General features: G+C 39.7%; 1 protein-coding gene across 4 annotated transcripts in view; it reads right to left on the bottom strand.

The window, feature by feature from the left end:
- stim2b (stromal interaction molecule 2b) overlaps positions 1–12244 on the bottom strand; it is a 52458-nt gene that overhangs the window by 11869 nt on the left and 28345 nt on the right. For all 4 annotated transcript variants that reach the window (XM_037758582.1, XM_037758580.1, XM_037758581.1 and 1 more), the window contains one exon: positions 3162–3273. In XM_037758582.1, the coding sequence (XP_037614510.1) occupies positions 3162–3273 (112 nt within the window). The remainder of the gene's footprint in view (positions 1–3161; positions 3274–12244) is intronic.

Raw genomic sequence — 12244 nt, 5'->3', positions numbered from 1 at the left:
TGAAGGAGAGAGAAAAGGGAAAAGATGAACATCATTACTTTACTGTTACGCACTTAGATGATGCTTTTATCAAGAGCAACTCACAGAGTAAAAGGCGGTTCAGAGTAGTATAGTGGTGGGAGAATTAATAAGGTCCTGTGCTTCAGTAAAAGTCCCTAAGATCCCACAAGATAAACAAGTTCTGCTACACACATTTATTTTTTGGGCTTTTATGAAATATTCTCTTTGAACAGTTATTCATATGAAACCATCAGACATTTAAAGAGGAATCACTGTTTGGTAGAAGCTCTAACAACACATGGCCGACTGGTTTTAACCATTCTTTTACATTTTTGAAAGCTTATCTAATGTTTTTTTTGGTGTAAAATCTTAATTTGAAAAGTAACTAAAGTAGGGCTGGGTGATGTTGAGTAAATCAAATATCACAATAGTGATATGAATAGTGTTTTAGTTTGTGGGGATGTACAGTATGTGTATATTGTCTTATTGTGATGAGATGTTGTTGTTTTTGCCACTGCGGCAAAACCAATTGCCCCTCGGGGACAAATAAAGGTCTTGAACTTGAACAATTATATTTGTTTACCAAATACCTCAATATCGATACTGCGGCGATGTTGTAGGGTTGACTATTGGTGCATCGGTAATGTGGATATAATGACTCATAAGTGTGTAAAGGCAAATAATACAACATCTAGAGCAGTCTGGTAAATCTTAAAATTACTCATTTTACTGTGATGCAGCCTTTAAAACCAGAAAAAGACAAAACTCATGCCATATTACGATATTACAATACACAAGATCGAAGATGATTTCTAGTTTCATATCACGATATCAATATAATATTGATCTTGCCCAGCCCTAAACTAAAGTTATCAAATAAATATAGTGGAGTGGAAGTAAATAGCATAAAATGGAAACACTCAAGTAAAGTACAAGTACCTCAAGATTATACTTAAGTACAGTACTTACATTTCATCACCGAGTATACATTTAGAGCAGCTAGCACTATTCTAAAACCCACCATTAATAGAAACCTGATGTTATGACCTATGCAGTGCACCTGACCTTTGTTCTTTATTTCAGGCTCTCAAATCAACTAAAGCATTTCAGTTCGTTACACATTAGAATTCTTTTTTTTTTTTTACATTAGCAAAAGTTGTGGATAGTACCTGGTGCTTTTTTTTTAGGTCGAGGTTCCATGCGAGCTGAGCTGATACTGGAAGATGTAGTTAAGGTCAAAACACTGCAGACCACTGATTGGTCAGAGAGAATCGTCACTATCGTGACACGGGACATCCTGTACAAGCCCACTGTGTTAAAATAGCCAAGCCACCGTCAATAGTGGCCGCATTTATTTTAGTCATTTGACCCATTTCTTTTCAAATTGGCGGCCAACAAAACTACGCCGTACACTATGACGAAGTGCAGACGTTCCTCTGTTTGGTTGCAGATGAAAGGATTCAACAAATGTCCCGTTAAAGATGATGTCACGACAGTTTCACGCAGCGTCGCTATGGCAATCAGGTGAGACTCCTGCCTACACTGAGGGGGTACTATCTGCTGTGGAGAACGAATAGAGAAAAGCACCTGGTACCAAAAAGTGAGTCGAGTCGAGCAGAGCTGTGGTATGCTTTGTTTACTCTTTTTTTAATTCTACTTAATAAACCAAATAATTTGATCTATCCAACTTTATGTCTTCTCTCTTGTTGCTTCTCTTGAGCCAGGGCCGTAACACCTGATGGATACTTCCCTATTAAAAACATCTGAAGACATCAAATATTTACACAACACCAGTGTGTGTATTTATTTCAAATGCTAAGTAAGCACGATTGCATGTTAAAAAACTTGTTCCACCACCATTTAGCTCCACACATATTTTCAGAGTGATAAACAAACAGTGGCCCGTACAGGCTGAGAATGACAGATTGGTGGGGGTGTGTTTGAAGATAAACCACAGATGTGGTAAAAAAAAAAAAAAAAAAAGAAGAAGACTTTGGGTCAAATGATCTGAAATTCAAATAAGAGAAGAAGAAGGAGGAGGAGCTGCCTGATAATTAAAATAATAGTAGTAAATGATGATTAAAACTCCTCTGAATCACAAATAGGTTCCTTGAATAAATAACTCCAAAAACATAAATGAGTGTCTGCTTATTTATACTTTTAGATCACTATATATATATATATATTCCATTACACATTCTGCGGAGAAAATAACAGATCACACTTCAATCTGGGTAAACACACTCTTGAGTGAATAGCATTGTTCACATCCTCCTGCAACCCTTGAAGCACAAGTTCACTTGAGTGTTTAGAGAATTGGTGAGTCACTTGAGGTGCCGAACAAGGATTCTGGCAAAGAGAAACCACACCTGAGTCATATGATTTAGTGTATTTATACAGTGGAGTGTGTCACTGGCTCTTTCTGCAGCCTGGGGAACTTGTATTTGGGGTACTGGGAATGTAGTTTTTATTTTATTTATACGCTTGTTATTCTTTATATTGTTTCCTTTTTATTTTTTCTTGTATCTCATCATTTTAGCATGTTTTTTTGCTTTATTATTCCATTGTAAAGCACAGTAAATAAACCTATTTGTAAGTATTGCAACGATGATGGCACCCAGTGCATGTTTTCTAAGGTCAACTAAGATGACAGTTATGCTGTGTCTCAATTTGCGTACTTACACTTATTATTTTGGGTGCATAAGTGTGTTCACACTGAGAAGTAACCGGGTGTTGTCCGCATAACGGTCAAAACGTTGAGTGTGAAACGCTGAACACTTCTCACCCTCAACGGTTGTCATCTTTGCTACGTAACTGTGTGTACATAGTGTGCACAGTGTACTACATGGAGATGTACGAACAAAAGTATCCAAATTGAGACAGCATTAGTTGAAAAACTTGTGTATATCTTCTTCTTGATTCATACCTGTGTTGGATTATTCCCTGTCATCTCCATTGCAGCAACTGTCCCGAGTATATTAATCACATCATCTGTGTTTAGCCAGCTCTCTTTAGGAGAAAAAAAACTACCCACCTCTGTTTCAACCTGTGGTATTTTTTTCTTACTTGATTAGAAAAACTTATAATAATTAATACAGGACAGTAAATGTAGAGGTATTTGTGTTATTGACCTTGGGGCAGAGACACTTCTCTCGCTTTACCTTCAGAGGTCTTCCAGCCCTTCCACAGCTCCTCCACGGTGATGTGCTGGTCTTCATGGTGCAGGTTGCTGTGTTTGTTGGTTTGCTGCTGCTTCATGTCTTCTATTATAAACTGGGAAATATAGAGAGACAGAAATTGAGTTTTCTAGGCTTTTCAGAAACAACACAAAACATATACAGTAGCTGTGTTGGTTTGCAACATTTTGACGCTGTGGTAGGCTACTAGGAAGAGAAAGCTAGATTTTGAAAGTATCCACCTGAAAAAAAGCCACTCCCTTCCAAAACCCTTCCAAAACACATGAAAGCGCTCTGCGAGACTACTGCTGGAGGACGAGTCCACGAGAGGAGCACAGCGCATCGTTGTCATCGCTGACCGTATCTCATGTCTCATTCACATGTAAGACAAGACCTAACATTATTATAATGAATGTAAACAACAAACATGGCAACTATTAATACTCACAGCTGTCAAGCTAGCGTGTTAGTATTGGGACATTTCGTCTGCCTAGCCTTGTGGAAGACTCAAGTCAATCGCAATGAATGCACTGGCAGAGTACACGCAGGTATGCCTCCTTTTATAATTGTAATATAACTCAGGAGCTTCCCAGCAAAAAGCATTTTACACGATCATACTTGTATAACCGGCGTGACAATAAACATCTTGAGTCTTGAAGGTAGACGGCTTATTAAAGGCCTACGACGCATTTGATTTGTTGATTGCAGTCAGGATGTAAAGAGAATTTCAACAAATGTTTCTAAAATGAATTGAGTGTTTTTTTTTGTTTTTTTTACTAAGACCTCTGGGGGAGATTCAGACGGCTGTACTTGTCCGTGTATGTCCATGTGTGGTTTGACAGAGAGCTGTAGAGAGCCGGATTTGCCTAAAAGTCTGGCTTTGGATCACACACACACTTTCTTTTCGCTCTCCTTTCTTCCTTTTAGGGACTTTGAAAAGAGAAAGAGACCCATGGCGGAGGCACCACTTCCACCTGTGTGTGTGTGTGTGTGTGTGTGTGTGTGTGTGTGTGTGTGTGTGCTTTCAGTTTCCGGCTGTCCTCCTTTGGTAGCTCTGAACTAAATGCCCCTGCAGAGAAAAGCCATAGAAAACAAACCCACCAGGGAACTGCCAGAACAGCAGCAACAAGAGAAAGAACGTGTATGTGTGGCCTTGGCATAAACTAAAAAAACACATCCCGTCTAATTCATACACCCTACCTGCTTTAGATAACTAATTAGCCTTTGATATTACTGCAGTAAAGTATCACATGCTATTCTGTGATGGGCAAGCTATACTATCTGTATTGCAAAGTTAGCATCCAGTTGGTGTTTCCCATGCAAAATGATTGATGGCAGTAGGCGGTTTGTTATTTTAAATACTCAATTCAATCATTAGACGATGAATTTGGACATAGCGTTTTCAAGCATTTATTATATTGTTTGACTGCCTGAGAGAAACCATATTTTGAAAGTTTTAGCATTATACTCTACCGGGGATTGTAGGCCTACCTAGATTATGGGAGTAGGAGTCTACTTTCATACAGTCCATGAAGTTTTAGTGCTAGTATGCGTAAAGTATGGCAACGTAGCCAGAATTAGTTTAGCATGAAGACCAGAAACAAGGGGGAAAAAAACTATGTACCTCCCCATAAAACCGGCACCTTGTCTTTTTCACATTTCTTTTTTGTATGAATTAAACAAACAAGACATTATGAGTGAGGTTTAAAGGTGCTGGTATTTTTTTTTTAACTTTGGAGTGAGCTAGGCTAGCTGTTCCATTCTGCTTCCTTTCTTTATGTTAAGCTTGGCCCATCAACTTTTTTCCAATGAAAGTAGATATCACCTGCTCCAAAAGTCGCTAAACAGTCAGATGACATCATACGCTCATTTGCATATTGGTGATGTCATAGCGCATCATTTTCATTAAGCTTAACGGTTGCGTCGGCTGTGTAGATAAACTTTGCTGAAGTTTCATGCATTAAATCTAATAGAAATATATTACGTATATATACTGTAATGTAAGCTGTTAATTGTTGCTAAGGGACACATAGAGAGGAGCTTAGCTGGTGTACAATCACTAGTTAAGATGCTTAAGCGAAAGTGTAAATTCACAGAGGGTTTAAAAAGTTCCTGAGTTTTCAACATAGGTGTGATCAGCGGGGAGCTGAATGTGCGGTCTGTAGTGCTGGCATGTTCTGTCTGTTCAAACAAAAAGGTGCTACAAACTCAGAGCTGTTAAGAGAAGAAAACTCATCAGCAACATAGAGAGACTAAAGTCGTTTGAATCATGTTAAAACTGAATGTTGTAGCTGAAGCTGAGGGTGTTTTGACATTTCACATCATTATGAATCATAATAGCTACAGATCAATGAGTTTCACATCTGACTTGATAGATCCGCAGCACACCCAGATTCCAACACAGCTTGAAAAGTGTCATGTGCCTGCGCTAAGACAGACGTTATCGTCAATGCTTGACTGCACCAAATCCCTTTGAAATAGTCCTAAAAGAATCTCCAGATACATCTTTGGACAACCGCATTTTATCATGACATAAAATCCACCAATACCTGTAATGTGTATAAAGAGAGTCTGAAGGAGTGCCATTGAATACATAATGGCAGTCTGGTGTTGAGAGGCAACAAATGTTTCCAGCACTGAATGCATTTTTCCCTGTCACTGAAGAAGAAAATCTCCCTCTGTGATCTAGAAATTGTTTGAAAATGTCCTCTGAGGCTCACTTCTGGCACATCCACTCATATGTAGATTCTAATCACACGTTCTAGAGATGGGAACGGATGATACTTAAGCTGTCAGAGTGAAGAAAAAATTGCTTTGTGAACACGAAATCTGGCGTCTCTTACGTCAAAGGGATTACTGGACATCGTAATTCAGTGTCATTATAATTCGTGCCGGGACGTGTCCGTGTCACGAGATCTCTTCCTTCATTTAGCTGAATCTCCAGCCTGTGGCATAAGGGTGTGCCAACTGGTGATCTGAAGTGCTTTTATCAACAGTCCGATTCAACCTTCACATACAAACCGGGTGTGTGACGCAGTCATGAGAAAATATATAGGTGACGTGGTAGTTCTTACAAGACCCGGTACATGGCAAAACCTTTTAAATCCCCTTATCAAATTGTTTCTTTGGGTGGGAGACAATTGCTTTGTGAAAAAAAAAATGTATTTTTTTTTTTTTTTATTTCCCTCAAAAGTTATAAACAACTGTGAAATAAAACTCTAAATCTGACGTTGAATAACTAAAACTCAAGATTCAAGATTTGCTCAACATTGGTGATTTAGCTTAATAACTACCTGAATGATATGTATAGCCCTGCTTGCAAGTAAACAAGACTAACAACCATGCTGGTGATTCTATGAGGCTGTATTTGCACTAGCAGGTATTTCGCAGTGGGAAACCTCCATTTCTGAAAAGTGAAGCCAATGCAGAAGTGGCTTAAACTTGCATTCTTCCTAACAGCCAGCAGGGGGCGACTCCTCTGGTTGCAAAAAAAAGGTCTGATTGTATAGAAGTCTATGAGAAGATGAGCCTACTTCTCACTTGATTTATTACCTCAGTAAACATTGTAAACATGAGTTTATGATCTCAATCACTAGTTTCAAGTCTTCTTCAATACAGCATGATGTTCACTTAGCAAATTATGGTCCCATTTAGAGTCAGATAGACCATAAAGCAGGGGATGCTTTAGGGCGTGGCTACATTGTGATTGACAGGTCGTTACCACGGCGTTGTCCGGTCCAAGAGTTGTCTGTGTTTTCTGTTCATGAAAATTAACTATAACTTTTTTGGTCGCCTAAAAATGTCTTATTCAGAGTTCGTGTCACTTCTTGGTGCAAATAACCAAGACGGCGACGATCAAAAACCAAGATAGCGAGGGCCAAAATGCCGAACTCGAAGCTTCAAAACGTCTATCCACAAACCAATGGGTGACGTCGAGGTGACTACGTCCACTTCTTATATACAGACTAAGGATATTTTGTCATAAACCAAAGTATTGGACAAATTAAAATTGCGTCCTGATGACGAATGAAAAGGTAACAGGTCACCAAAGTTATGATTCATCCTGAGGGGGACATGAATGCGTTTACCAATTTAAGGCCTAATTCATTAGGATTCATCTTCTGGTCACAATGAATATCTGTACAAATTTTCATCGCAATCCATCCAATAGTTGTTGAGATATTTTAGTTTGGAACAAAGTGGTGGACAGACTGAAAGTACAAATTTACATTGAACCTTAAATAATCCCTCAGTAACTCTTCAGTTGTTGTTGTAGCCTGTGTTCCCCCCACGTCAAAGGTTTTTAGAGTCCCCATTCGGGTCTGAAAAGCTCTTTCACCACATCAGTAGTGGACAAAATACTCTGAGGGGCCTGAAAAACTTTGCACAGTGCTTTTTTTTCCTCCCCTTCGCCTTCTTCTTACTCAATACAAATACAAATGAGGTTTCTCACTGACGTAAAGCCAGGAACCGACTAAAGGAACCAACCCGTCTGCTGCTGAGTCACTGGAGGGATCATAATGTGTGCAGTACTAGACCAAACAAATGTCTTGCAAAGCATTTAACGCTCACTGTACTTTATGAGAAATGAAGTCCTGCTGGCAGAGATGCAAACTTCAAGGACATTTCTCTTTTAAAGAAACCTATCTTTTCAAAGTTTTAAAGGTGTATATTTGTTCATTATTTCAACTCTCTTCTTTTTTAATATCAGATTGCACTTGTTGAAAAATGAATAGTAGTATTAAAAGTAATTGGTTCAAGTGCTGCCATCTCATCGTAAAACCTCTACTTGCGGGCAGACTGGCGGTTGAGCTTTGCATATGGTCAAAGACAGCTTTGTGATGCTTTATGGAGTCATATGAAATATGTGGTGGAGCCGCTCATATAAAGACACTCCTTTGTGTGGGAGCCTTGCGGCCTCTGTGGTTAACGGTTTAGATAGTGCTGTGTTAGCTGTGATAATTGCGGCCATGGTGCGCAGCATACTGAAATGTCAAGAGGAGAAGGAATTCCTGCGAGAAATTCGGGTGAAGTGGTCTTAGATCGTGTTTACACTTTGAGACAGAGTCTTGGAAACATGACGATGGGATAGAGAGCGTCAACTCTGAGGAGCAACGGACAATAATACATATTCTATACAGCCTGGCACAGGCAGGGTATGACACACAGTCAGACACAAACAGCAGCAAACAAAGACATATTTGTTCCTATCAGATTCCAGATTGCGGGGAGCTGGCTGAGATCAAGACTCTTCCCATGAGCCTCTGCTCTCTCCAACAGGCGACTGTGACTCTATTCGCCCTTGCATCAGTCCATCTGTCCACATCTACTCATCTACTGAAAGTTATTACATCCATTATGAACCAAAAATGATTTTTTTTTTTCCCCTACTCAACAGCACACCTCAACATTAATCAAAACCCATTAGTAATGTGAAACTGCAGGAAGTCGCTTGTTAGATTGATTAATTGTTATCATCAATCCGTTATGAATTTGGGACAAAAAGTATGCCGTGCTTGTTTGTGATTTATGAAACGCGCGAACTACTCGGAGCACAACTGATTTATCACACTTGACAACTGGGCAGGCTCGATTGTGAAACCATCACTCGTATGATCTTCCTCGTGCTTTTCCTGAGTTTTTCAGTGAGGCCCGTTACTTTGAAACCAAATCAAAGTGGGTGTCTTTGCATAACAATGTGCTCGCTTCTTAGAAATTGTAAACTACTTGACCCATTTCAGGGACTTTGTGACATGAACTCTGGGTTTCATCAAGTTATCCTCAGTGCAGACTTTAGAGTGTCTGAATTACAAAAATCTATCCATGTAAGTAGTTTTGGTTTTATTTGTCCAGGTTTTGAGTTGGTGTGGTGGATATAAAATAAAATTCTCTATCACACTATGTGTAGTTTTATAATGCAGTATTGATATACATTGTGATATAGGGCTGCACGATTATGGCCAAAATAATAACCATGATTATTTTGATCAATATTGAGATTATTCTTTGGTTTTAGGGACAAAGTATTTTTATTGCACTTTCACATTTAAATAAAGAGAGCACTGCTTTCACTTTGACATTGTGCTGCATTCCTGCTAATTACCAAATCTTTGCATCAATATCAGACTTAAAAGAAGGTTGTTCTTCACCTTAATTCAGTGCATTTTCGTTTTGCCCGTAAAATACGCTCAAGGCGGCATGACAGCTCCCCAAAAGTGAAGCCAAAACATCTGGATCGCCCCCTGGTGGCACTTTCTAAACTTGCAAGTTTAGAAAGCGCTTGATTTGATATGCAGCGGAGTTTTCTATGAGCAGAGCATACATTTCAAACGTCAATATAACAGTCGATCATGTTCATTTAATTGTGGGAAGCCAAAATCATGATCGTGATTAATATTCAATTAATTGTGCAGCCCTATTGTAATATAGTTTTCTGGAAAATCATGAGGAAACTGTATGGATGAAATAACCAGAATGTCTATTTCTACCTAATCACTATAAACAGATTCTACATGTACATGTAGAATCTGTAGGCAACGGCACGAGATTTTGGTACCGGAAGGTTTCCGTTTGTAGTCCGAGAAGTATTGACCAATCACGTTTGAGCAGGCTTTGGTTGAATGCAAGTAGACTATCCGTGTGGAGAGCAAAAGAGGCAGAACGCATTGGCCGAAATGCAGAAACCTACCGGCTCTCGTCTGACGATGATTTCGCTTTTTATTGGTTATGTTAGTAGTATTATGTTTGTGAGTGTATCATTGTTTTTACAGTCAGGCTCGCAGTTTCCCCCTGCATCTAATCTTTATGCAAATCTAATTCACCACCCAGTTCTAGCTCCATACACGGACATTTGAATAGTATAGTCAATCCTCTCTTCTTGGCAAGAGAGAGAGAGCAACTCACCACATGTAGCCCAAAATGTAGAACACTCTGCTAAATATCACTAGGTTTACGAAAGAAAATGTTTTTTGTAGCACAGGTTCTACATGTCCATTCAAAGCAGTAGGTCATAAATAAATAATCTCTCTTGAATGTTCCCTCTAAAACATTCCCAGACAAGTCAACAAACTCCTTCTTTAAGCTCCTTTCTATAGATACAACCTAGACGCTCCATGAGCCTCCTCAAGTTCCTTCTGTTCATATCCGCCGAGACACAAGCAAGTCCTTAATACAGTGTACTAGAACTCATATGCGAGCCGAATTTTTCCACCAAGTTGTTATGCATGGCCTGTCAGGAACTAATAAAGTACACACACACACACACATACAGAAGCAGTGCTATCGGCCCCTGCTGTGACGTGGGTTAGGCTCTTGCAATTTCAAAGTGATGCAACACGATCCAGCTGAGCGTCTCCTTGGCAGACGGGCAGCACGCAGCCCAGCACCCACGAGGAGAGGACGTGCACCTGCCGTCCCCAGCGACTGTGCTCAGCAACAGACCCCCCCAGACGTCACTCAAAACCCCCCGGCGACGCCCCGACTCTCAGAGTAATCACAGGCAGGATTATGTTTAACAGGATTACAGCTGAAATTCATCAACGCTAGTCAAGTTACAGATGCTTTTGGGAGTAAAAAAGCCATGATTTTTTAGTCTATAAATACACGTCGTCAAGAGGTCCAAGTTTGTGTATATTTAGATGTAGGCAGGCAGGGGAGAATGATTTAACAGTTTTGATCTTCACGGGTAGAGAATCACTTCTTGGGAGATTTCTGTGCACAGGATATAAAAACACTTTATGTCACACCACTTCAAATATCATATGATCATGAGAGTGTATGGCCATGCTGGTAAAACTGCCACTTGCAACTAAAACACAACCTTTTACCCCCATCATGCCAAGTGCTTTTGACAAAAATCAGATCTGTTTCGCTTCACTAGAGAGCTATTTGTGTTCTGCCACGACTCTCTGCTCCAAATATCAACTTCAAAAGCAGCCAAAGCCTCTTTTTTTTGTTCAACATCCTGACTGATAACTCCGTGACGTGACATGTCAGTGAATACTAAAAGGGAACTGAGGCACTTGTTGGCCTCACCACTTCCTTGTTTGCTCTGTTTTCGCCTCACCGCTGCACAGTGTGTCAATATATTCAAGTACATGTTAATGCGTGCTCTTTTTGTGTGGGGTGGCCCATTACAACAAACAGCAGGGATCCAATGAAAGTGTATATGATGGGAACTTCAAATGGAAAAACACCACGGTAACGTGCTACAGATAGATGCTGTGGTGCATCTCGTGTCAATGACTCAGCAACCTGTAAATGATCTGTGTGTGTATGTTTTATCTGTGTGTGCTGATATAAAATATGAGACCTGGGTAGGTATTAATCTGTCTGTGAGGGTTCGTTTCCCTGTAACTAAGCAACTCTGATGTCGTTAAGTTACAGAGGAATTTCACGGGTAAAACAAATGTTACACTTCAGCGCTACCAGGTAACTCACTGATAAGGCCACTTTCTATCCGGTTACAGTGAGCTGTATTTGAAAATGACACCGCAAAAACAAATTACTCATGTTGGTTGAAATAGCGTTTGGCAAATAAAAACTGTGTTTCAAATCTTCCAGATGTAAACATAGAATTGAATCGAATAGATCGGTTCCATTGTCATTGATACCCGATCCAGCTATTTGAGTCAGTATCGGCCTGATATCTGCTTTCTGTTTCGCTAGTACTGTCCAGAAGGTCAAAAAATAGAATGATAAAAACAGATATGCTTTCAAAAACACAAAAAAGAAGCCTGTCCTTTTCACCCTCCATTAAATCCGCCTTTAAAAGACGGCTTATATATCAAATATTTTGTGCTAAATATTCATACACCATTTCATTTGAACATGCTGGTGTCATCATATATCACCACTGACCTCGTGGCATCTTTTACCACCAGCACAAGAATCTCTGAAATGCATGTCATGAAAAACTAGATATCCTGACCACGGCTATAACGTTACAAATACGAGCATCCTCTCGTCTTCGTCATCCTCTCAAATTCTGTGATAAAGGTGTGAGGGGGCAGAATAAGAGAAGGAAAAGCAGGAAGTACCAGTGAGATCTTTGTTGGCTGAGTGTAAGG

This window comes from Sebastes umbrosus, chromosome 22, assembly GCF_015220745.1.
Source record: "Sebastes umbrosus isolate fSebUmb1 chromosome 22, fSebUmb1.pri, whole genome shotgun sequence".
In the NCBI taxonomy this organism is placed as follows: domain Eukaryota; kingdom Metazoa; phylum Chordata; class Actinopteri; order Perciformes; family Sebastidae; genus Sebastes; species Sebastes umbrosus.
Note: the sequence above shows the minus strand (reverse complement) of the source record. Positions and strands in the feature narration are given on the sequence as shown.